Source organism: Pomacea canaliculata, linkage group LG2, assembly GCF_003073045.1.
Source record: "Pomacea canaliculata isolate SZHN2017 linkage group LG2, ASM307304v1, whole genome shotgun sequence".
NCBI classification, from domain to species: Eukaryota; Metazoa; Mollusca; class Gastropoda; order Architaenioglossa; family Ampullariidae; genus Pomacea; species Pomacea canaliculata.
The window spans coordinates 33,474,733-33,501,833 of record NC_037591.1 but is presented as its reverse complement, the minus strand read 5'-3'; the positions used below and the strand labels follow the sequence as shown (position 1 = coordinate 33,501,833).

General features: G+C 41.3%; 1 protein-coding gene across 1 annotated transcript; it reads left to right on the top strand.

Annotated features, from left to right (window-relative positions):
* On the top strand, window positions 1-25,096 carry LOC112557848. Its single transcript, XM_025227927.1, is given in 4 exon segments — window positions 1-61; window positions 19,464-19,555; window positions 20,696-21,553; window positions 21,556-25,096. Coding segments are annotated over 4 exon segments (3,387 nt in total). The 5' UTR covers window positions 1-15; the 3' UTR covers window positions 23,947-25,096.
* The last annotated feature ends 2,005 nt before the right edge of the window (window positions 25,097-27,101 follow it).

The window sequence follows — 27,101 nt, the reverse complement described above, 5'->3', positions numbered from 1 at the left end:
TCCTTCTTTGGTGCCATGAGCAGTGTGGTCATTTCCATCAAAGAAAGAAGAAGCTTCACAGGTGAGTTGGGCCTTTGACATTAATAGCGGGTGCACCCAGTCACGTGACGGCCGTGCCCGTTGTCATTAAGTTCCGCTCGCTTATATTCTATATCATCGAGGGTGTCGTTTAAAAGGAGGCCATGCTGCTTCTGATGTTGTTCCATGATGTGTATCCTTGCTGTCCAGAGACTATAGACACCTGGCTTCACAAGGGGCTTTGCGGAGTAGACCTTAGTAGACAGGTCTTTTGTTTGGTGTGCACAAGCAGCTTCCGGTTTCTGTGTTGTGCTATGTATTATTTATATTAATTATCTAAGTTTTATCTATTCATGTGTACTGAATTTGTGATGAAATTTTGAAGACAGTGAAAGATAACCATGATGACATTTGTTATTATTTGTTGTAAGGTTATTAGTGTTGATGTAGTGCTTGAGCACATTCAGATGTTTTCGTCAAAGTTGAGGAAGAGAAAAAAATAACAGGGCGTTTCAGCTTTTGCAAGGTCTTCTTGGAAACTTTGAATGTACAAAGGTGCGGGATAGAAATCTGTTGAAAAAAACATATTAAGGTTGCTTGAACTCTCAGATATATTCTTGTTGCTTTACCGCTCGTCATCTTGTGGCGCTTCGATATTCTACAAACTATTTTACAAGCTAATTACTCACTTTATCTGGATCCACCATTACTCCTTCCCAGTCTGTCAGAAATCTCAGAGCAATTTCCTGCACATTATTGTCCTTCGAGAATACTGTTGGCTCAGTGTGCAGGTCCATTTTTCTTGAACTGCTCAGAATCAGACGCATCAGCCATGGCCTCTCAGTCGCTTGCACCAAGCAGCTTATACCAACATTTATATTGCCCAGGCTCGACTATTGCAACTCTCTGTTGGATGTCCCTGGCCCTTTGGTCGACAAGCTCCAGAAGATGTTAACACCGTATTCCACAAGCGAAGGCCGATCATGTCAAACACTTCTGCACGATCTGCACTGGCTGCCATTTTGTCTGGCATGGAATTCAAGATGGCCAGACTTCGCTGTCGTGTTGTTCGCGGCCTCACCTCAATTTATCTGTCTGAGCTTGTGTGGCCATAGCAGGTCAGTCCGCTCTGCCCATCAAGGTTTTTCTTACAAACTGGAAAATTTCGGTCTTTGCTCATGTTTTTCTGGTGCCAGTAAGTTTTTTTCACAAGTATTTTTTCAGTCAAAACCGCCATTTGTCTAGTTGGAGAGCAATCTTGCCTTCCCTTTTCTCCTTCTTTTCTTTTCTTTCAGACCTGTGTCTGCTTGCTACCACTCACACACACATACATGTACACACATAAACACGAGGTCTATTTATTATTCAAAGCATAACAGAGATGTAGCCATGCATGAAATGTCAGACAAGAAGCTTTCAATCCGATCGCGTTGACGAGTCAGAAAGGGTTACACTGTCGACACATTCACCTTCTCGAAACAAGTATTTATATGCGGCATCCGACTTGTTAAATATTCATTGTGCAAGCCAGCCGTAAGGAAATGGATATACACACAATGTAAGATCCCATGAAAACAAAATCACAACCTTCTAACCTCCATTACATCCACACTTCAGAAAGTCTGCTACAAAAGTGCGGCAAAACTTAAAAAAAAGTTTCATTTCAGTGAAAATCCTGTGTCCAGGGATTAACAGACCGGCGACGGTCTTCACCATCGAGGTCAGATGTCAGACGCTGGACGCGGTTAGAAATGGCCGCTGTACAGCTGAGATGCCGATGGCTGTGACATTTTACAATGAATCCCTGGAACAGTTCTCTAATATCCGACACCGCAGACAAACTTAATCTGGAAGGGAAGTCAAGCAAGTCAGGCACGTGGGTCGTCACGTGGCGTCCACAAAAGAGTTCCCTGCAAACCTCTGCGTGACAAAGCTACGGGGTGCTTGTAAATCAAGATTTAAATAAATAATTCCAGCACGACTCACGGATCACTACCTTTGACAAAGAGCATACACTGCAGGAACGTGTCACACCCCATTTCATCTATTGACTACAGTACCCTCGTCGAATTCAAACTTGAAACTGGATAAATGCATTAACCTCTCTTTCTTTCTCTGAACCTTGCTCAGTTAATCCATTAGGCAGAGGAGTCTCTTTTAAATACGGTTGACGAGCGATGTTGGGGTGGTGTGGGGGAGACATTTGTTGATGGTGTGAGGTTTGTTCCTGTCATTAAGGGAGTATTGCATTTCGTGTTATAAAGTAGAGCGTAGCCTGTGCTTTAGTTCTTCCTGTGTCTCGGGTGGAGAATCCACACGTGGAACCGTAGTCATAAAGCAGAGATAACATTACCTCGCGGTTAGGTATTAACAGAAATGTTGTGTTTGTTGGGTTTTGTTGTTGTTGTTGTTGTTTTGGTTTTTCTTTGTTTGTTTGTTTGTTTGTTTGTTTTTTGCTGTTTTTTTTGTTTGTTTGGGGGTTTTTTTTTGAGGGGAGAAAGTGTCCTGTAACTGGAAACAGGCAAAAATCTACTCATTTACAACGTAAAGGTCCATCACTCTCCATCTCACGATCCCACCATACTCTTGATGACAAAAGCTTTAACACCAAAGGCTCCACCAGTGCAAGCCTGGTCCTGTCATCCTTAACTTAGGAAAGTGGTCATTAGAGGAATCAGTCGTGTATACCTGTCTATGAGTACGCAGGTGCGAACTAGAGAGCGTTGTTACCTCCACGTCCACAACCAGATGGCAATGGTCTTAACAACTGACACCTACTCTTCAGAGTGAGCTACCTGGAGGTTCTTAAATCGAGAGCTGTGTAGTTGCAAATCCTGCAACACCGTAATTAAAGCATTTGTATCACTTAAAGGCTAGGCCCTCGTACACGTGACAGGGAATCAGCGAGCATTACACCGAGACAACTGACGGCCGCCCCACTTCAAAAGAAGAGTAAACCTTCCTCCGCCGTTGTCTGCAGCTCGTGTTGGTGTTCTCGCGTAAGTCTCAGCTGGACAAGCTGATGATGACTTTGGCCACAAGGCGGCGTCCATGACCTGACTGTTGGCTCAGACTCCAGTCCCCTTTCCCTGCAGTTTCTTGAGCTTAGTGTAATAACAACTCAGTCTTGAATAAATGGAAGATGAATATGTAACAAGCCATTCACAAATTTTATGAAAAATATATTTTAATTATATAGTTTAGGAGTTTGTGAAGTGCTTGGCAAGAAGGAAGATTTTGATTCCAGTCCTTCCTCAATCTAAAACAAGAGAGGGAGAGAACTACAAAGATTTTCTGAACACGTGTCACCTGTCCCACAAAATTGCATAACATTCATCATTCAACGAAACCAGGAGTATATCGCCGACTTACTGATGTCGGTGGAGCCGGCCATCCACGAGTGCCTTGTCACGAAAACAAGGTCTGAGGAATTCTCTCTCATGTGAGAGGGAAAAATAATGAAAAATATTCTTAGACTGTGCCATGAGGTGGCTGGGAATTTCATTTGCTGGCAAAGACTGGCGCACACAGCCCGGCTGTCACATGACCGCGGAAGACATGATAAATTGGAGGGTGTGGTTATTGCGTGGCCTGGTGTCATGGCTGTTAGTGGAGCAGTCCAGACATTTGTACCTTGATAAGATTAGCCGGCAATTGCTTGTATTGAATTTCTCGTCATACCGTTCTTTATTAGTTCCACATCATCTTTTGTCCGGCGACATCTCTCTGTCTCTCTCTCTTTCTCTCTCTCGCGTTTTTTCCATAACAGATGGACAACGAATATACAGATGTAGGCATACAAGTCTTCACGTGCTCTTACACATGTACAATAAGATAAATACACACCTGAACGACCAGAATCTCGGAACATTTGACTTTCAATTCGTTTTCAATTTGAAAACTAAGCAAGAAGATTGCTATTAGAGAAGTTAACAGCTTATGTATCTAGAGAAATTCATGGACAAAGTACATGGATGTTACAGAAAAAGTTTGCAGAGAACAGATTACTACAACAAAGGTACAACAAAATTCCAGACATTACACGCAGGCAATAGTCTGGCATGGTGTTATCTCTAAACAACCTTTCATTCTTTTAGTGTCGGAATTGCATTACCTCTGCAGTGTGGAGGCGACAGGAAAGCAAAGTTGAAATGTCTCTCCGAACGATTGATGTCGTTAGACCACAAAATTTTGTGCTTGTGTGTTGCCGAGTTCACTGAAACTTAACAGTCCAGGAAAAGTTTCAGTTACCTTTCTCGATGCAAACATCTACCATAATAAAACAGAATTGCTGAGAGAAGTTTTATCCCCCCTTCATATAGCAGGACAGTGGCGCCGAAGGTCGTTTCCCAAAGGGAACAGCGAAGTTCAAGGTTTCTTTAGGTTCAAATTTCTTGAGTGATAGAAAAAGGCAACTCCCTAGATTTGGGGAAATAATATCTTGTACTTAGTTGTACCCAGAAATTAGAAGATATTATTTCCCCAAATCTGAGAGAGTTTCCTTTCTCTCTCACTCTATACCCCACCACACACACACCGACTCACTCTTCTTCCCACACGCCTACATCACTTGCACACAAAGAGGTCAAGACTGACGTCATGATTGTACTAAGATATATTTATGCTCACAGGGCTATAGTCGATGGAAGAGCTGAAACCATGTTTTTTTAAGATTTCTTTGTGTACAAACGTCATGAGTTTGATGTGTGTGTGGGCGTGCGTGCGTGCGTGTGTGTAAAAGAAAAAAAGAGGGTGAGATATATCACCCTGACTTAGGGGAAATAACATCTATCTCGCACCGAGCTTTACCCAGCCGTTACAAAAATGTCGCATCCCACCAGACCTTTCAGAAAGCCGTAAACAGAACTGACGGAAAAATCCGGGCAGGAAAAGTAGTTCGCGCGTAGGTGACAGGTGGCGCTAGTTTCGCAGACGCCGACTGCTGACGTGGCTGGCTCCGAGACCAGACCGCCGAACAAAGAGAGCCACAAGCTGACTTACCCGGCATTTACGCCCGTCGGCAGCGACACAGCTCCAGTCAAGTTGCCAATCAATGAGTATTAAAGTCGAGCTCCACTCGGGAGACCAAAGTCAGCGGCACCGTCCTCTTTGGTCCCAGGAGTCAAGTCACGTGTGCTGATGGCAACGTTTGATGTAGTTGCCGCCATCGCATCGCTTCATCTGCTGGAGCGGAAGGTGCACCAGGTGTGCTGGTCTCAATCATGCATGGCTGGGCTTCGTACCAAGAGAGACTGTTTGAGCCTAAATCATTTTCAAAGCCTTTTGACAAGAAGAGATACTATCATCATCATTGGTAGCAGCATTTCATTTGTTATCTGTACTTATTTCTTTTCTCCTTTTTCTATCTTTTGCTTCCTTGTTTGTCTTTGTTTTCTTTTCTTCAGATGTTTTAGGGAATCCCACTTGCTGTAATATTTTCGGCGTAGAATATCGAAATTTTTGGTCTTATCGTCTTTTTTTCGCTTCACTTCTCTAATATCCTCCCGCTTCGTCAATCATGAGTTCTCTTCATCAGCCCTGCTTCCTTGCTGTCCACAAGACTTGTTGCTAGCATGAGGATCAAGTGATGCATGAAAACAATAAACCTCTGTTTTCTTCCTTTCAATATCCGACTGCGCGAGATAAACGGCTTATGATGTCCTTTTGCGGTTCAAAATGTCCATCCTGAGCTCATAATCTCGTGACAGTGATTGGGTAATCGAAACACGTGATCCTTGATGAGTTCATATGAATACTGAGACTAGCCAATGTTCCATACCATAACACAAGGACACAAAAAGATATTACTCCATTAAATAAAAATATTTCAAAACAACATTTTTTCTTAATCCTAAGCATTCAAAAAACAGAACAGGCGGCAGGAAACTATGACGTGTGTGGAGCATGCAGTGCACGTGCAGGTTCGATCATAAAGCCGCGCACGTCGGGGATGCAAGCAGGGAGAAGGTCAAGCAGCCTCCTACCCCGTCCTTCCCAACCCCACCCGTCGCCATCGTCATCTGTCTTCATGGACAGCCACTCCGCACCTTACAATAAGGCCATTGTCAACAGGTTATGTAAACTGTTTAGGTGTAGCCATTCATTTTTTTTCCCAAAAGCACGCGCACATAAAACACATAAAAAAAATGCAAAAATATTTATAAAGGAAAGGGGTTAAAAAAAACCCAACTTACTAGAAATCAGAGCGTTATTCGGGGTTAGGTGGCCTTACCTAACGGACCTAATTTTAACCTCAGCGAAATATCTAAAATTTATATTAACTAGTTTATTAGAAGAAGTTTATTGAACGAGACACAACTCCACACCCCGTACCCCTCCGTTTTATCTCCTCAACTCCGCTCTCGAATGTTCAATGGGATCATACCGAATACCTCCGTTCAACCCCCTTAACATGGGTGAGAAATGTTATCAAATCCCCTTCCGGTGGGGAAGCACGCATCGTAGCACCCCTTTAAAGGCGGAACAAGTGTTGTAGCACCCGACAAGTTGCATGGCATACTGAGTATCCCTGTAACATGTTTTCACTCATGGTGCCACCCGACTGTCAACTTGATCCGGTTTCGTCGACGGATCCCGTTGAGCACTCGGATCCCTTTGTGCCTTTTAGCATCTCTCCGAGAGTCAGAGGTAAATTTCGGGAGGGAAAAGGAAGGTGGGAAGTGGGGGAGAGAGAGGTTTGAACCAGCAGGAACGATCGAAAACCATTAGCAGAGTGAATCTAAGCGCCGCTCAGTGTCAGACTTCGTATTCCGCTGAGGTTTTCGCCGTTTTAATAGCCTACCAAACTCGGAAGTCATTTTCTCACTCACAATGGACAGCTTTTAGTGATAATCAAGCAGGTCTCGCACAAACCATTACACGTTGTGTGCGGGAGTAATTATCGATGATAATATGTCATATACTCCGCATAGATGTTGACAACACCTCCATTGCGCAAAGATGAATTATCCCCCTAAACCCCATATTTCAAACTATTCCTCCCTCACCACACTCATGTCACCATAACAGCTCTTTTACCTCCTTTTTCTTAATCTCTTCTGTTTGTCTGTTTTGCCATGATACAGCCTTAGTAGCTGGTTCTGTAAAAATAAATAATAAATAAAAATCCCACCCTCTCCAACCTCAGCCTCCTCCACTCACCCTACCTCGCTCTCCCCATCACGAATGTTGAGATATATTACACTTTAAGGGCTAGCATTAAATAATAATGAAAACGAACTTTATTTGAAAGCATGCCGCATCCCTATATTTTTTCACTAGGAAATGAATCTTTGGTTTCCTTTCTACCCGGCATGAGACTGTGGTGTTAGTGAACAAATAAAAAGCCAATTACAGCCCCATCGGGGTTCACCAGGGATTCAGCAACGCGTCGAGCCCCACGCTTCAGTGGACCAGAAAATACTCGATCGAAGTTTGCGATGGAAGCGGTCCTCTAAGGTCCACCCCTTCCCCCCCGAAGGGAGAAAACAGTTTCTTACAAACGGGTAAATCTCGCAATGTCACGCCGCAGGGTGCTCCGGGTGGTCCAGGCCGCGCGGTCGTAAAGGAAGTTGTTAATGAGTTCGGAGTTCTGAGTACAAACAAGATGTCCGGACCTGCTTGCAAGAGAAGACATGTTGTCAGTGGAGTGAACTGTAATTATTCTGACCTCTGTTACGCCTCTAGTGAGAAAAAAAAAAGTTCCTTTCAAATCAGGAATCAGATTTCCTCCTGCTAGATATTATTAACCCTGAGATACGAGTATATTTGTGATGAGCGATACCTGAGCATTTTGTATACCTGAGATTACGATACCTGTATGGTGGTGTTAGTACGATACCTATATATTTCTGTTAAGCTGTTTGTTTTACATGCCAAATAAGAATTGAACTAGAAAAATATCTTCGGTGGATGGCTCAATAGAAAGAAATCAGTTCTGAATTGTTTTTCCTTAAAGAAAGTAACAGATATTGGATTTCATGTTTTTCTTCAAGAAAATAAGGACTTCACTGTCAACAACTTAAAAGAAATAGAAGAAGTTTTGCTGCTGGTCGCCTCAAATGATTGGGTTTTTTTTTTCTCGTTCTTTCTCTCTTTCTCAATTTCATTTTTCTTTCTTTTCTTTTGTTGTCCATTTCTCTTTTGCGTTTTTTTTATTTTTGTTATTTTTTTTTTTTTTTTTCTTCGCTCCTCTGTTTATTTTTTATTTCTTTTTATTTCTTTTTGTCCGTTGTTTTGAAACACAGTTGATAGAAATACAGATCTGTCAACTCAATCTAAGCATTATAGGAGCAGGTCACGTGGTATCGTGCCGTATTCATGTTGACCCAGCGAGAGACGAAGATACAGGGAGACCACGAGAGGCCAAAGACCGAAGAAGATTGAAAGTAATCGCTTCCCACTTCCCACTTGTTTTCAGACACGAGTAAGAGATAGCTCTTACACCGTGAACCACTCTTGTCGTAAACAGTCTGAACATTACTCAAATGTTGTTGGAAATGTTAAACACTTGCCGACATTCAGTTCTGAACCGACAAACCACACAACAAAAGCCAAGTTGTAAATGTCGCTGAGAAAAAACCGTCCAAACACTTCATTTCTCCTTCCAGCCATCAGGATACACTTTCAACAACAAATGAGTAAATAATATTCTACTGATTCTAACTTAAATTTCCTGGTTCGTATTCATCATGGAGTGACTCCGTCCTTTCTCTGAAATTCCCTATCGTATCACCGACAGATCGTGTCACAAAAAAGCAAAACCCACCTTTACCTATTCTTATCGCCGTCTTCGAGCTTCACAAAGCGAGGCTTCTAAACAAAAAACAAACTCAGATTAATTAGTTCTAGAAGTCAACCACACCTAAGCCAGGAGTCATAGAGCAGGAAGAAATCGGAACCAAACACGATCAACTTTCACTTAATGTTGTGATAAGACCTGGGGCCTGTCGCACGAAGACACGACAAGACAAAGTGCGATTGACAAATAGACACCATTGACCTTTCATTAGACGATGAAGAGAAAAATACAGTTTAACATCACAATTAAAATAACGCAGGAAGAAAGGTGGAGATGGTATACTGCCACGTGTCCCATTCACACATCGCTGCAAGATGAAGTTGGAGACGAAGAAACAGACACAATGAGGAGCCAAACACAGAAGAAGATTGACAGTAGTCGCTTCCATTTTACATCGTCTCTCATACTCAGACACTCATTTGGAGCGAAGCCCTGAGGTCTATTGAATCCCTTTCAGTTCAATGTCCTCTCTTGTACTCCTGATTATTGCAGTCATTCATCTGTTAATGGCATCTCTGGTGGCAGTCAGTACATGACCGTTTAATTGTCGTTAGATAAAGTTCTCAGCCTCGGGAAAGAAAAAGGCCGATTAAAGATGGCGAATGTGCAAACAAATTAAAGTTTCTCCGTCGGTGAAATTTAGAAATCATTTATAGACCGAAGTATTTGAGGATGGGGAGAAAAAAAGCTTTTCTTGCATTTTTTGACGGGGTTCCTTTGGTGCAGAATTGCATCGTCTAAGCTTTCTATAATGAGTATGATTATTAATTTATCGTAATTGTATCTTGAAATAGTCTAGAAGGACAGAGAGTAAGAAGAGAGAACAGTGGGAGGACGACACAGGCATACTTTTACTTCTACGAATGACACGCCCTCACGCTCAGGTTTAAGATTTCTTTCTTTTCTTTCTTTCCGTCTTTCTTTCCGTCTTTCTTTCCGTCTTTCTTTCCGTCTTTCTTTCCGTCTTTCTTTCCTTCTTTCTTTCTGTATATCGTGTGCGTGCGTGAGTGAGAGAGAGAGACTTGAACAGGTGCACATCAAGAAACCCCTCAGACCCCACACGGAGAATAATTTCAAATCTCGATTGAATGAGTTGCTTGACTCTCTTTTCAAATTGTCGCGAACCAAAGGTAATTATCAGTAACAATATTAGTTGTAGTAACAATCTTATTACAAGTAACAATAGTCAGCAAGTCCAGTGCTTGTCTCTCTGTCTTTCCTTCCCCAACACTCCGAGATCATAATATCATTGGGAAAAGATGTTGCGTCAAATGGGTATCGAACTCGGACATTCGTGTTCATCTGCGACTGACACAAACTATGCGCGCGACTCTCAAGTACCTGCGCACCTGAGGTCTAAGCCAGCAATATTTCTCATCGTTTTTACCTGCGCCGCCATTAATCACGTGTTCAGTGACGCCATGACACTTCCCGCGTTCACGAGAAACTGCGAGACATCTGATGCCCTTTACTTCTTTTGTTCTGCATACGGGCTTCCTTCCACCTGATGGTGTCTATCGTTACAATGTATCGTTGTGTGACCGCAGCAGAATCGATGTATCGCAGCGTCGCATTCTTCTTTAGTAGTTTCTTTCTGTCTGTCTAGCTCTTCTTTTCTGTTAATTCTTTTATTTCTGCAACTTCTTTTCTACTACTTTCTTTTTTCTCCTTTCTTCCCGTTTTTCTTTTCCCCTTTTCTTTCCTTTGTTCTGTTCTTTTTCTCTCTCTCTTCTTTTTCTATATTCGTCTCGTTTAATGTTGCTTCTGTTTCTTGCTAGTCGTCTTCCAGTCTTCCAAGTCCTTTTTTTTTTCCTTTCATCGTCTCATCCTCGATTTCATCACCATCAACATTTTCTCATCAGTTGTCTTCACGTCTTCCTGTGGTATTATAAAGGAAATTACTGTATCAAACTGAAAGAGGAGATAACAATCATGCCCGGCATCTTTCAAGTCTCGTTAGCATGGTCATCACCGACGGTAATATGCAAATTTCTATCGCTAATCAACTGTCTGTTGCAGACTAGTGTACAGTTGATGGAGAGGCAAATGTAGGTAGGCATGGACGTTTTTAATGGTCAATTTTTCAGGAACTCTTTTCAAAAGTATCTTACAAAGAAGGGCCCTCATCTAATCTGATGCTTAAGACAGTCTTTCAAAATAGTTCCAGACTGGATTAGTGAGAAATTCGTAGAGCTGAAGAGGTCGTGGAGGATCTGAGTAATTGGCTCTGGGCACCAAACATTTACCGTTGAAGAACATGGGAAGAAAGAAACCTATGGCACTGATGAATCAGTAAGGAGTCAGAATCAGTTTTTTTTTAAGATACACATGGACGAGCGAGACATTGGAAAGGAAAAAAAAAAACAGTGTGCGATTAATTAAGGGGATTTCATTATAAATGTACAACTCTCCCATGAAACTTGAGCAGCAAATTTTATTAAATGAGGACTAGGGTCCCACTCTGAGCCTGACACCAGATCAACGAATAAAGAAACTTTGTTTGATCCCTCTATCATCAACTCTCATTATCAAATGCAAAAACTGAATGCCTTAGAGATGCGGAAGGATATCTGTGCTAATGGTGGCGCTCGTGATGAGGCAAAAAAAAAAAAACCACCTCAGTGAGGATCACGTCAACAAATTTATTTAATGTATTTTTCGAAATAAAAATTCATCAAAATCCATTTCAGAGATTTGTTAATTATAAACTATATATATAAAACGAGGATAATAAGGGCACAAACATGAACATATTTTCTTTCTCTCTCTCCCCAATCCCCGCTCTCTCCCCTTGCCCTCCCCTTCTTTCTCGCTCTTTTTCCCTTTCCTCTTTCTCATCCTATCTCGTTTGCCGTTCGCAAATAAACTTAACAACAGTAGTGTATTCTTTCAACAACAAGAATCACGCAAAATGTTGAAGTTAACAAGATTTGCCAGCAATTTTAAAAATCCAGCGAATGGCTCCTGAAAAATCAAACAAATGCTGACTGCAAAAGCCAGCGGTCCATTGCGATTGCCGTACCCTCGGGGGGCTAACACTGACCATGATGAGAAGAACTACTTGATAGCTTGGTGGAGTGTCACATGTTTGGAAGCAAAGTTCCACAAAAGCTGTCTCCATTTTTTGCTCTGTTGGTCTTCCTGGGGCGAAAAACCAAGAAGTGGACACGAAGGATGATGGGACTCTTTTCACAAACTGTTTGCACGCGCTGCATGGCCGATGTCGAAATGGAAATAATAAAAGGAGATTTGTTTTAAGAGTAAAACTGACACAATAAAGACGATTTATTCTTTTCTTCCCTGTTGACTTCGATAACAATCTTTCTCTCCCCTCGTCCCTTGGGGCTTCTTTTATTTATGTTTTATTTATTTATGCATTATTATTATTGCTGGGGAGGAGTTAGAGATGCTTCAAAAAAGCAAGTCCTTAAAATGTCCTTCCCTGTATTGTCGATCAGAGACATTTTAAGGAACAAAACGATCGAAAGTTTTAACTATGACACATCACGAGAAAAAAAAAATGATCGAAAAAAAAACAGAATTTTGTTATTTGACTTCAACTACGAACTACAAAGCAGGGTCCACATTTTCTAACAGCATGGATATCGAAGTTTTATTCTGAGATAAAAATTGCTAAATCCTATTTTTGAGTGCTCTCTTATCTTTAACCTTAATGTTTGGTGGTAAACACCTCAAACTATTTGCATGTGGCTGTCACGTTCGCAGTTGTCAGAAAAAAAAGGATGTTTATGGGGAAACTTTTTTTTTCATTGTGAAATATTTCTGCCGAAGAGCGGTTGCCTTTCAGGGTTGAGAGGATGTTTCTAAGTAGGAGGAGAAGCGAGGGCACGTTCACCTTCTAGAAAGCCGAGGCGGAAATTTAGTTCACTCATCAGAGTTTCGCCACGCCCTTTCCCAAGGTTTTTAATGTCGCATCGATGCGGTTTCTGATGTTGGCTGAGAAATAATATTCGACTGCTGTGCAGGGATGACGTGGTGGAGTGATCAAAAATCTTTTCTAGAACATTTCTCATTCTGAACCACATGTGCAAATGTGGCATCCAGCAATCAATTCTACAATACTTTGCTCTTACCTTTTCTTTTCTTCCTTCCTCCGTTACATGCATGGAACTGCTTAACTAAGTTCATTAGCATTTGTTTGAAAGACACACACAGATGTTTTTTTTCCAAAAAACATTCTGGATACCGATTGTACGGTTGGTAGAATTAATTCATAGCATTTTTGTCATCAAGATTCTTCTTTTCTTTCCAATTTTTTATGTTTCCGAATGTAAGGCCGTGAGGTCAAACATTTATAGCAGTGAGTCTTCAGAAAGCAGTTAGAAACAAATAAAACTGCTCTGAAACAATGGAACTCCAAGAAAGTTTTTAAGAATTTAATCAAATTAAGCTGCAATCATTTTTCTATACTCTCTTCGTTTTTAATTCATCTATCTGTCTATCATGTTATCTAACTAGATATCTGATTATCTTTCTCTCCTTCTCCATGAAAATTACCAAAAGAGAAGAGGAGGTTATCGCTGTTTAAAAAAAATAATTCAAATTAATTATATTGTTTTCGTTATTTATATGTCTAGGCATGTGTTTATTACATATATATATATACAATCTGAGGATGGATGGACCGACAGACTAATCATGTAAAACTAACAATTTCCACGTGGGGACAAGGTTCGCTCACATATCGTTTATGAACGTTGTGATCGTTTCCTCTGGATGCTTGACACTCTTACTCTTCACTCAAGATCAACACCAACAAACGCTCCACACAGGAGTGATCACCGATTCCCATCAGTGGAAAAAAAGTCATTACTTCAAGAAGAGCAGCGGAAATGTCGAGTGTTTTCCGTTGGTTCATCGCCCTCGCTGTTCTCGCCGCCCGATGACAGGACCCGACATAAGTGCATTCCTCTGCCATCCTGCTATTGAGCCGCTTGTCGGGTGGTGTGGGCGACGACAATCATCAAACAAGTAAAAAATATCAAGAAAATGTCTTTCTTTTTTTCTCCTCAGTGAGCTGTCCGTGACCTCTTGAACAAGTCTTTTATACATTTCAGAAACATCGACTTGTCGACTAGGAAGATATTTTTCAACAGATGTGAAAGGGAGGAGGTTGGGGAAAAAGAGAAAAAAAAAACTCAGAAGATGAAAAACAGATGTCATCAGCGAGAACATACTCTTGGAAAAGAAGTGTTGGATGGGAATTAAGAAGAAAAAAGAGTGGAAACGCTTGTGTAAGTGCCATATTGCAGTTGGTCTGCTTGTCTAAATTTGCAAATGGTCACACAGACACACACACAAGCCCTAACACAAACTTAAGTTCGAAGAAAACACACACACACACATGCCCTACTATAACAGTACTGTAATATCGAGGTGGACAAACGCTCGTTGACATTTGGATGCGTGAGATACGAAGTGAAGATATGTAACTCGGGTTCATCTGTGAAAGGGAGGACACGCCTGCTGCTAACTGTGGAAATCTCTGACCAGTTAAGAGAAAGTTTGACCTTCGGGATGATGAGGTTCACATGGCATAGACAGCGTGTCTGTCTGTCTGTCTGTCTGTCTGTCTGTCTGTCTGTCTGTCTGTCTGTCTGTCTGTCTGTCTGTCTCATTGATCTAGTTTTTTCCTCCCCCTCTTTTTCCCTCCTTTGCGCATTTTGATTTCCGTTTCATGCGTTAGGATTGTCATCGAGATGTATTTTTAGACATTTCTGAAAAATGATGACGCACACTGTTTCTGGACCTGTCAATCGTGAATGTTTTCGTTAACAATTCTGGAGTGTGTCGATAGGCCATCACGAAATTGTTACTGACAGCGAACCTCCCCATCTCCATTGATTGAACTCCTATGCTTAATTTTTTATAGCTTGGATTTAATTTTTAATTTCTTTTCTGGTTTCATGAACCACGCTGGCCTCTTTCACACAGCAGTGCACCTACCTGTACAGTTTTCTTTATGGTTGTCGTCACCACTTCTACATCCAATTTTTATCTGCAAACAATATTGTTACTACATCCTTCTCGGAGCCAAGTTAAGACAGAGATTAAAATTGTTCCTCCGAAGCTGGGTGTTCTTATGGAAGGTCGGACATGTTTTAGGAAACCAGGATCACTCAGTGTTGTCGCACCGTCTGCGGCCGGCTTTAGACAGGTAATTAACACACTTAGCCATACATCTTCAGCTACATAAAAATTAAACACTGGTCCTAGCTAACACCGAAATAGCTATCCAAGTAGTCGCACAGACATTGTCACATCACCTTAATATTCAAACAAACGAAACTGTTTAAAAGACAAAGAAATAGAAGATGAAAGAATAAAGGATGCTACGACTTTCATCAAACAGAAATCTCATTAAATGCAAACAAGAGTTTTTCTACTGTTGTTGCTTTGGTATTAAGACTAATAATATTGAGCAACACGGAAACGCTAGTAATTGTCCCTACTTACATTACGATCTATTAAAGGAAAAGGTCGTTTCACAACCTTTTTCAGGTTACTGGGGAGAACTCTCACTTTTCTCGGGGCCCTATTTCCGTGAGGATGGTGTTCAGCTCCCCTCCTCGCTTCTGCACCTCCTCCAACCCTGTGTAGTCAGGTCCCCAGTCTTCATTTCCGCCACTGGGTCAACTGGAAGTTTGCTGCGCTACCCGGATATCGAACCGGCGCTCTTGTTCCGACGCTTGTGTTGCAACCACTCGGCTCTCTGCTTCACTGTGTATCCGTTCATAAAGTAGCTTTCTAAAGAAACGATTAGATTTTCACGCTGTTAATAAATATAAACAAGAATAATGTTTACAGATTCTAGCTAGTCTGGACGAAATAGTTGCCGTTCCTTTAGTGTGATTTTTAAATATATGGGATATGGATACCTGAAGGAAACTATAACCCACCTCTTGATTCATACCAGTCACATTTTAAGTCAAGGGGTCGTGCTGGAGGATTTTTTTTTTTCTACCAGTCGTCCTTTCTGTACCTTTGCTGTCTTTGCAACCGGTGCACTCACTCGCCTGCGCGCGCATGCGCACAAAGAATCTAATTAATTCAAGGAGCTCGCTCTCGACGGGGGACTTCTCGTCTGACCCTGCAGTAAGCTTCAAAGACACAACTACACAATACTGTGATCGGATTATGAGAGAGTCGGCCCCGATACAAAGGTCCCCGGGAGAGCCAGGGAACGGAGTCAGTGGGCTTAACCCGTGGTTAATGAAGAACGGCTTTGACTGATCATTTTATACCCTCATCATCCTCTCCTCCACCCTCCCGCATACCATCAGTCACTACCTTTCGACCTCCGACCATCCACCTCGCTTATTCAGCTCTTCAGGAACTGCTACATTCAAAACCGAAAAAAATTCTTTAGAGCTACACATCTTAAATAATGTTTATTTTACGTGAATATTGAGTCAAATTTTGTTTCAGATCGGTAATGAAAATAATTTATAGGTTGAGAGGGATTTCTTTTTCGTAGTGATTGCAAATTCTGAGTTTCAGTTGAAGCCAAAAGGTCGCAGACCTCACAAATCAGTTGATTTACTTTTTTGATAAATGTCTAGTCTTCATTTTCCTGTTTTACATCATAATTTCAGAACACTAACATGACACTGCTGATAATTATTTTAACAGTTTATGAAATATTCTTCAGTTTGCAGTCTCGTAAACAAGATTTCCCGACCTTTGACTTTCACTACCATACTCTTGTGCTTCAGGTACTGTGTGCATCAAATACAGTACCCAGAGAAAAAATATGTTGGGCAACATTTCCCTCATATTCCAATTCAATAAATCTCGCGCCCAGGCAAATGGGGTCGTCATCCAACACTGCAAAAACTGATCCATGACTTCAATCACATTTTTTCCGTTTTCTGAGATCCGCCCATGGCCCACCTTGCACATCACAGGAAAATATGAAAAATCGAAAATAAAAAATTTGTATCTGTATAATCCAGCTCACGGTGAGAAGTTGCTGTGGGATTAAAAAAACTGATGTCTGTGGCTAAACTTTCTCAAGATTTTATTTGTACAGGTTTTTTTTTCTTTCTTTAATTTCGTATTTATTTCTGTTTTTATTCTTTATAAGCTTTGTTTAATTAGAGATTAGTTTTCGGAAATTCTTTTAATTAGAGCTTAGTTTTAGCAAGTATTCTTCAGTTTTTACTAATAAGTCAGAATCCCCCAAATATTATTTTATAAAGGTCTTCAAGTACAGCTGCCAGGATCTTTAGTTCTCAGAATATTTCTTTCTCAATAAGTTTGTCACTTTATCAACTTAGGAAAATGTTAATTCAAATAATATAAAATAATTTCCTCTCTCGCTCTTTTTTGAACTAAAAATAGTCCATAGATAAAAATGGTTAAATAATGAGATAAGTCACGGATTTAAACACCAGAGGGTAGGTAGCCTCATAATTTTCTGTGTGACTGAGTGTACCCAGACCTAAAGAAGCAGTAGACAAAGACAGAAACCGAATAAAGTGGGCGACAGACAAAAGATGCTGTCAGTGCCTCCCTGGGAGGACTAAACTTTGCGCTGGCTTCTTGGGTCGCGAAGTGTCTGAAAAATTCAAACCACAATCAACGGCTCTTTCTTCTTCCGAAACTTCGGTCTCGACCTCGCTAACCAGCCTCGACATTCCTTTTCGCCACTTCCGCTGGCCTGTGAGATGCCGGAGGTGACAGAATCGAGAGATTGGTTCCGGAATATTCGAGACTTAATGAGAGGAGTCGCGGACCGGTCACTCCTTCCTTCAGTGCGGAGCAGACGAGTTTCATTAGACGAGTCTTTGCTCTGATGAGGCCGTGCTTCTCGCAACTCTCGAGTAGTGTCACGTGACCTGTGGTATGGCACGGGGAGGAAAGAGGTCGAGGACGACCGATAGTTTGGCTGCTGTGTCTGGTGTCTGTACTGTGGAACATGTCTGCCCTCCTCTTTTCAACCATCCCACCCCACGCGACCTCAGAATCTTGTGCAAGTCTGACTACTCCACCTACTCATGACCTTTGACTGGCGAGGACTTTCATTTTAGGGATAAAAGTTTCTGGACATTATCGCAGGTCTTTCTTCAGTGTGAAGAGAACGCTGCAATTATAGGACAAAACAAATTTTTATTGTTGCTTCATTTGTTTCGTTCTTTCTTTTCTTTGCCATCTGTCTGCCTTTCTTTCGGAAATATATTTTATTATTTGCATGCTTTCTTACTGAAGTTGTTTTCCTTCTCTAAAGTTCTAGTACTAGATGAATTTGTGGGATGGAAATCGTTATTTCATACTGAGACAACAACTACAGAAAAGGATCACATGTAAAGAAAAAAAATAGTGTGCTCAAACTGAAATTTGAACTCACGATGATGTAGGATACTTAGGTCAATGTTGATGTTAAACGCTTAGTATATTATTAATAAAAATATTCTGAATCCAAAAACATTCAGAAAAGAAAATGTTAGAAGTTCTCAGATTATCGCATTCTATTGGTCAGCATTTCAACAGGTATATCTTTTTTTCATTGGACTGGTATCATCCAAGGTACGAACTGTTTTCCTAAGCAGGTATCCATACTTATGGAGTCTGTGTATTTAGTTTCCATGACGCAAGTGATAATAAAAAGTTGAGGAAATCAAGAACGCCATCTATACCCTTCCTCCAAAAAAACAAACAAACAAAGTAATATTTCACCATAGTTTCGTAATTGATAATTGTTAGCAACTGTCTTTCATTTTTGCGGTACACAAAGGTCTTGTACTCAAAAATTCTCTTTTCAGCTTCCCTCAAGACGACTTTTGGCTTCTAGCGACACAATGGCGCCATGTAGATTCTTGTCTCGACTTCTACCGATATCGTCTACTAAGTAATCTGTGGGTGGACCTACCATTTCCCTTACACCATTTTTCATAATCAGATTTCTTCTAAGATGAACCGCTTGTTTGCTTCTCCCTGAAGGATTACATAACCTGTTCGTCTGCTCTCAGCTCCATATTCATTTCAGGAATATTAGTTTACAGTTGTGGTCATTTCCACTTTCGGCGTATTGTTTGTACAACTCCGATTCTTTACCTTTCAAGCTTACTATTTGTACACTCCATCCACTTTAAGCTCGAATTCCGAATCCTACAAACCTCGTCAGGTCCTGGTCCCTAAGGGAAAGCTACAGTCTTCATCTTGGAGGTCAGGTGGTGGAAGAGTTGGTGTGACTGTCTTCTTTGTTTAAGGTCTTCTGTCAGCCAGAAGCTTACACTCCCCTGGCACTAATTATTACCCAGACTATGAACTTTGCAAATAAAATGATGAATTCAGCAGGGAAAGACCGAGAGAGAAAAAGAGTAATTTATACTATTGTAAATTTTCTCTTCTTGTTTAGGTTTTTATTATAGTCGTCGTCGGCGTTTATGCTGTACATCCTACAACGACAACTTTTTGCCATTATTGCCACTGTCGTGTCGTATTCTTCATCGTCATCGTCGTGAGAAAATCGTCGAAACTAGGACCTGTCTATCTGTGGATGTTCTCTTTTTTGTTTTGAATCTCTTGCCGTCTGTCTTTATTGTTTTGAAACCTTTTTTTCTTGAACCCTTAATTTAAAGTATCAGCCCCCATTGACCAGTGTCGCCATGGTGTGTTACAGATCCGGACTACATCAACATGAAGAGGACAAGCGCGTGTCACGTGTGGCTCATGATGTCACTGCTTCTGTGTGGCGCTGCTGTGGAAGAAAAGGTAATAACAGCCTGAGGGACCACGTGTTCCAACGGACAGGTTTTGTAAGATAAAATAATGACATTCTTTAGCATTTCGTAAAATGAGTGAGCAAACTAAGAGATGCTGCAAACAAATTAAAAATAGAAAAAACCTGACAAATTGTCAGTGTAAGCGAGGTGCTACATGTCTTACAATCAACTGGCGGAATAATGGCATCGGCAATAATGAGAGTTTTAACAAAGCAAAACCTTTGGTTGTTGTGAAGATACTTGCTTCGGGCAGTTTGGACTCGGTTGTAAACAAGAAAAAGTCAGGTGATATGTTTTCCCTGAAAGAGAACAGTCTTAAAATATTAGAACGGACATGTTTCCCAAACAATCAAAACACAAATTATACAAAAATAAAATAAATAAAAACGTCAACATTAAAATTTGAAACCAGTTACAAAAACAAAAATGAGCATACTCTCTAATACATTATCAAAATTTAGGACCAAAATGTTGACAATTTTTTCACATACTTCGAAACTTCCTTCATTAGAACAGTAAGGAACGAAATTCACCGGCCTCTAGTCTTTATTCTTCTCTGGTCTGTCACACATACATAGGATCATGTAGCCGTAGGATAAGATGCCCCCCGAAGAAAAAAAGTAGGTAGCAGCAGTTGTAGTACATCCATCAGACGATGAGAGTTGTTGGCGCGAGAAGGACACATGTTACGGGTACTTGAAGACATTAGCATGTCCACCCGAGTAACACAGACGTTCCCTCTGCTCCGTTCTGGTTACAAGTTGTACAGACCCTTAACGATGCCCCGAGGTTAAATAAAAGGTTAAAGTTCACACGCTGCGGTCTGCATGAAGATGTTTGTAGGTGTGTGTTTCAAGGATGGAATATCTTGCACAGATTTTAGTCCAATCATTAGAAAATGGTTTGCACCTCACTCGCCTTAAAAAAGTGCTGTTTCCATGTTATCTTTAATCTGCTTAAGGTAATCTATTTAGCTGACATACGTGACTCTGTTTTTCTCCATGCTTTCCATTCATCTTACTATCTTGCTACAGATCTGGATTGTAGGCAATGATCAAGAAAACAATTAGGAAGCTAAGGTAAAGTAACATTAATTAAACTCATCCTTGTCTTACTGCTACATTTGCAGGCAAAGATCAAACAAACGCAGCTGCCCAGTTTACCAATCAAAGCCGCAGAGGCATTTCGACCTGAGGGAGCAGAGGACTCGAATCACAACCATGAACCAGATGACTCCGAACCACACACAGCAACAGACGACAAAAGGTTCGACCGCATTTCAAGTGCCACATCCTTCAGTAAATTCGGAAAGCGAGACGACGATGCAGACGATGCGGTAGACGAGAAACGATTCGACAGGATTTCCACCATGGGTGCCATGTCGAGGTTCGGCAAGCGTCCTGCGGATTTCAACGAAGATGAGGCTGACTCCGAAAGCAAACGGTTCGATCGAATCTCCAGCGCCAACGGCGGTTTTGCTAAATTCGGCAAAAGATGGGAAGGTACCGAGGACAGCGGCGACGAGGAGAAGAGGTTCGACAGAATTTCCAGCTCCAGCGGTTTCTCCAAGTTTGGCAAGCGCCAGGATCCTCTCGATGGTAGTGACCAGGACTTTGACAAACGCTTTGACAGAATTTCCAGTGCCAGCGGATTCTCAAAGTTCGGTAAGCGGCCAGACGCCAGCGAAGACCTTGGACAAGAAGATAAGCGTTTCGACCGCATCTCCAGTGCTACCAGCTACGCCAAATTCGGGAAAAGAGATGACATTGATGAGGCAAACGGCGACGAAGCCGCTTTTGATGTCGACGACAAAAGATTAGACCGGATTTCCAGTGCCAGCGGATTTGCTAAATTCGGCAAGCGCCAACAACATCTCGATGACTCCGATTATCTAGACGCCAGGGATAGAAGATTTGACCGAATATCCAGTGCCAGTGGATTTTCAAAATTCGGCAAAAGATTTGACCGAATATCTAGTGCCAGTGGATTTTCAAATTCGGCAAAAGAGACGACGATGTTCCCGAGATTGATGACAAAAGATTTGACCGAATATCCAGTGCCAGTGGATTTTCAAAATTCGGCAAAAGAGACGATGACCAGGAGCTTATCGACAAGAGGTTTGACCGAATATCCAGCGCTAGTGGATTTTCCAAATTTGGCAAAAGGTTTGATCGAATATCCAGTGCCAGTGGATTTTCCAAATTTGGAAAAAGGTTTGACCGAATATCTAGTGCCAGTGGATTTTCCAAATTTGGCAAACGAGACGACGATGCTCCCGAGCTCGATGACAAAAGGTTTGACCGAATATCCAGTGCCAGTGGATTTTCAAGATTCGGCAAAAGAAATGATAATGAGTTTGCTGACAAAAGATTTGACCGAATTTCCAGCGCTAGCGGATTTTCCAAATTTGGTAAAAGATTTGATAGAATATCCAGTGCCAGTGGATTTTCCAAATTTGGCAAAAGAGACGACGATGTTCCCGAGCTTGACGACAAAAGGTTTGATCGAATTTCCAGTGCCAGCGGGTTATCGAAATTTGGCAAACGGGAAAACTTGCCAGAATGGGCCGACAAAAGATTTGACCGGATTTCAAGCGCCAGCGGATTTTCTAAATTTGGGAAACGCCAAAACGAAAAAAGATTTGACCGAATATCCAGTGCAAGTGGATTCGGTAAGTTTGGCAAAAGAATGGATGAATTGTCTCCGGATTTTGAAGAGAACTCGCCCGAGTACTTCGGAATAGCCAAAAGGGCTTTTGACAGAATTGGCGCGAGCAGCGCCTTTGCTAAGTTTGGCAAACGGGTGGACTCGTCACAGCTTAAGGACGGGGTGGATGAGAAGAGAGCATTCGACCGCATAGCTTCTGCTTCTAACTTTGCTGGCTTCGGCAAGAGAGGTGATGTGTACGCTGATGGACCACTCGACGATGAACTAGCCAAACGCAGTTTTGATCGCATATCCTCGGCCAGTTCGTTCAGCAGGATCGGAAACGGACCTCACAGCTTTCTAAAAACTAAGAAGGACTTCGACAGGATCGGTTTATCGAGATTTGCTTCTTTTGGCAAAAGAAGTACAGATTCAACAGAATTCAACAACAAACTGGATTTCGTTGCTGCTTCTCCGTTTTCAAGGTTCGGGGAGCATTCCAGCTTCTCAGCAGAAGAAGGTGACGGTGAGTCTTTGCAGGATAAAAGTAATTTGGATCGGATTTCCAGCATGGTTTCCTCGCTTAGAAAGAGCGACGAACAAGATGGTCAAGCTGAGCAAAGCAGTGATGGGATTGAAGGACAGTCTACAGTCAGCCATAACCTCAGCGCAGACGTGTCCAAAATGGCTGACACCAAGCAACCCGAAAAATACGGGACAGGAGAGGAAGGTATTCGAACGCTGACCAAAAGAGAATCAAGTGATGCTTTAGGCACCACACTGCATCGTGTCAAACGAGGATTCGATTCAATCGGAACATCTAGCTTCTCCAGAGGATTCGGAAAGTATAGAAGATTAAACTCCCCTGGCATTTACAGAGACTCTGGAGGCTTAGGAAAGAGAATAGAAGAAAAATACCCACTGGACACCATAGCTCCATCCAGCTTTTTCAGTGGTTTTGGAAAACGTGAGCCACATTCCCAATCTCTGTTTGAGAATGATGAGGATTTCCTTTCTAGTCCCGATGTAACTGATGACGAAGATTACGACGAAGATGATGACGATGAGGAAATGTTTGAAGAAACGAAACGAAAGTTTGATCGCATCGGTACTTCCAGCAATTTTGGCAAGTTCGGTAAACGGAGCGCTCTTGACGAGGACGATCTGGAAGACGATCAGCTACAAGGACCTGTCATCACCCACCGTCCGTTTGCCAGGATAGGATATCTTACAGGCTTTGGGTCCTTCGGGAAGCGCAGCACGATAGAACCTTATCTGGATCTCCAACAAATCGACTTGGACCCTGACAGCCCTGATGGCGACTATTCTACTGGTCAGGGCAAATCAGTTTATCCCGGGCCTAAATGGATCAGGTATTTAGACCGCATCTGTGGCCCTTTGAACATACCTGTAAGGAGAGATTCCTACAGGCTTGGTAGGTCTGATCTTCAAGTCCCGCACCGGATGTTCAAGCGCTTGGATCGTATTGGACACGGATGGTTTTCTCGGTTCCGCAAGAGGTTCGGATATGAAACAGAACTGGCGCCACCCAATGTCAGAGGAAGCTTGCACTACGTATCTATCTGCACCTTAGCCATGCTGCTGAAGGAGTATTACAGTGCCCTTGCTGAACAAGAAAGCGAGAATATTATGGGAGCACGCCCAAGGAGATCAGAAGACAAACGATTCGACAGAATAAGTTACGGACACTTTGCAAAGTGGGGCCGGAAGTGAGGGCATTGGCCAAGATGAGAGTTTAAAGACGAAGGGAAGCAGTGTCTACATTTTTCGCAAACGCAATGAAGAGCAGACACTATTTTATTTTTCTGAACACAGATTATAAGAAATCCTTGTTGAAAATGCCACGCAAATTGTTTCTAATTTTTCAGATCTTTCCTTTTGAATTTGGAAAGAAACAGAAGCAGTCTGTGAATAGCGTGGTTCATAGCAACAACCCATGAGGCAAAAATAAATCATAAATAAAAATATAAGAATTGCTGACACACTTCATTCAAGTACTTTATGGTTATATGGTGATGGTCATAAACTTGTTTTAATTGCAGTACTTCAAAACGCTTGAACTGTATTGAAAACATTGTTTTTTGAGCTGAAATGTTTTAGTGATTTTGTTGTATTTTTGCTTTGTACGTGTGATGCAAGCTTTAGAAATCTGATTCCAATTTGTTTGGTTATATTTCACATACCTCCTCAGTTTTATGTCAGTATTTGAGCATCCCTTTACTTGCGTTGTGATATGGACATTCTAGATTTCTGGTAGTTCTCACTTTCATAGTTTGCATAAATAAAGACATATATTTCCACATATGTTTATTTAAAAAATTTAAGGGATGAAAAGTGATTGAGCTACGAATACATAAATTTAAATTGTTTGATTCTATTTTGTTAGTGCCGATCTCGTGAGCATGACAGATGTGGCTTATGAATACATCTTTTGGTAACTGTCCTGCTTCAAGTTTTTGGTACCGTTAATAGCAATTTCGAAGATTTGTCAGTTGTGTCCCTTATTGCCAGTTGTAAATCACATATCTTGCTTTTGTTGCACATTGTGTTTTTGTCGGCTGCAAAAAAAAGTGACACTTGTTTTCTTATTGTATACAGGTTTAAATTATTTATTGTTGACTTGTTATTTAACATCCTATCTCCTTCTTCTCTCCTTTCTCTCTCTCTTTCTCTTTCAGCCTGCCTGTCTATTTCTTTTTCTTACTTTCTTCGTCTCTTTCACAACAATAAACAAACAAACTTAGCTTTGACTCCGTCAAGTGGACCATACAAGCACTGTGGTGATGATATTCAGCGAAACGCCTCTGTCTGCTCCTGGGTCGAGAAAAAGCAAACCTCGTTATTAAAAAAATGTTTCACACAGTTCTCGTCTCAAAGTATTCTGTACAGTGTGTGAAATGCCCTCGTTGGTGGTGTGAATCTCTCGAGACTAGTTTAGTCACCTTTCGATGTCTGGTAACCGTTGGTGTTGAGGATGGATGATGTTTAGGACCGATTATGGACTACTGACTTTCATGCTAAATTTAAAAAAATTACATAATTATCTGAATTGTGCTAAATGAGTTGTCATGGGATGGTGAAAAGAATAGTAAGAGGAAAGTGACTTTGATGTGGAATTTCGGTCGATTGGCACCTGCCTCCACCTGCACACGAAAGCTCAGCATCATTAACAATTCATCACAGCACACAATCCACTATATCCGTTTGGTTTCCTTCAGAAATTAACACATATGTCTGGTTCCGCAAGTGAAAATAGATCAAAGAGTTTAGAAACAAATATAGTTGAAAGTTTCAGGCCCGTACATGGCAATTATGCCTGTGGCATCGATTGAACTAACAGATCACAGATTACTGATCTCAAACAATAGTTGTCTTGATGGCGGAAATGAATACACTGCCAACCGAAGAGGGAAATCGTGTAGGCATTGTTTACTAAGATAAGATAGTAAAATTTAGTTCTGTGCCCTTGCTTCCTCCCATCAGATTATCGCTCGCACCCACACGGTGTTGTTGCTATGCAAACACTTTCTTTGGAACACAGTCCACAGGATGCAAACGTTTGTGATATCGTTAACAGATGACATACTTTGTATGGAATACAGATCGGAACCATAAATCTGAAATCCCGGATTGTGGAAAAAGCTGGACAAGGTAGAAAGGACAACCTTCCACGTCGATTATAATTGTTCTTTCACTCCACAAGACGACCACATCCTTATACTATCCTTTCATACATTTGTGCTGTACTCGCCGCAAAGAGTTAGGGGATGTACTATACAGGTGTATTTTTAATAACATCAACAAAATTAATAAGTATCATAACAACAGATAAACAATGATTTAAAGACCTATGAGAAGATGCTACATCAGTTTGTCGAGAAGCAGCCATTGATTTCTCGATACTGCATAAAGGCAGCAGACCTTCACTTACATATCATTAAAAAAACAAACAAAAACCCCAAAAAAAACCCCAAGAACTCATGGTTTGTGACTGACGCTTTGGTCGAAATTCTTATACTCACATGTATGCTTAGTCTCTTACGGAGCGGTAGCAATGGTCTTTGCCCTGAGGAAGATGTGGGGAACTCAAGGACAAGCGTCTTGTTTCCAAAATTAGACAGCAATATCCAGAACCTGCAGATGTTTCTACTCATGGAACCGTAGTTATAAAGCAGTGATAAAAGTGCCCTTGGGTAAAAGAAAATAAAGTAATGCCCGCGTGGACTGGACATTGCTTTTGAACTTTGGAAACAAGACGCTTTTCCTTGAGTTTTCTATTTTTGCAATGGAACAACGACTTACTCTCACTTCATAACTACGTACCCGAAGTGTATGAAGATCCTAATACAGAAGATCATTGATGATATCATCGTCTCCTCTTTACTCTCGTTTCTGTACGTTTGTGTGGGTGTACAACAATGTTTATGGATGTAATGTCCGCCTGTGTACATTATCGTTCTGTGTGTTCTAATGTCTGTCCAATCATTGTATCCATTGCACAAACTGACTGCTTTTCTATTCATGTTTATTTTCTCTCTCGCTGTTATATTGCAGCATTAAATGTTGTGTTAACTGCTTCAGTTTAATCAGTTTTTATAATTTATATTCTAATTTTTATCGTCCTGTAAAATGTAAGCAGTGTCGTGTCTTGTTTAAAAACAAACAACACAGTCATCATAACTTTAATTTCACACCACACAAAGCTATTCTTTGTCTTGTACCCATTAGTTTCATTATCGTGGGAACATTTCACAAAGACGAAGCAAACTGTGTATCTGGTTTTGATGAACAGGCATGGCAGCGGGCAATCGAGGAAGAAGATTTTTCGACAGTATGATTCTCTGCTCTTTAAAATTTCTTGATATTTC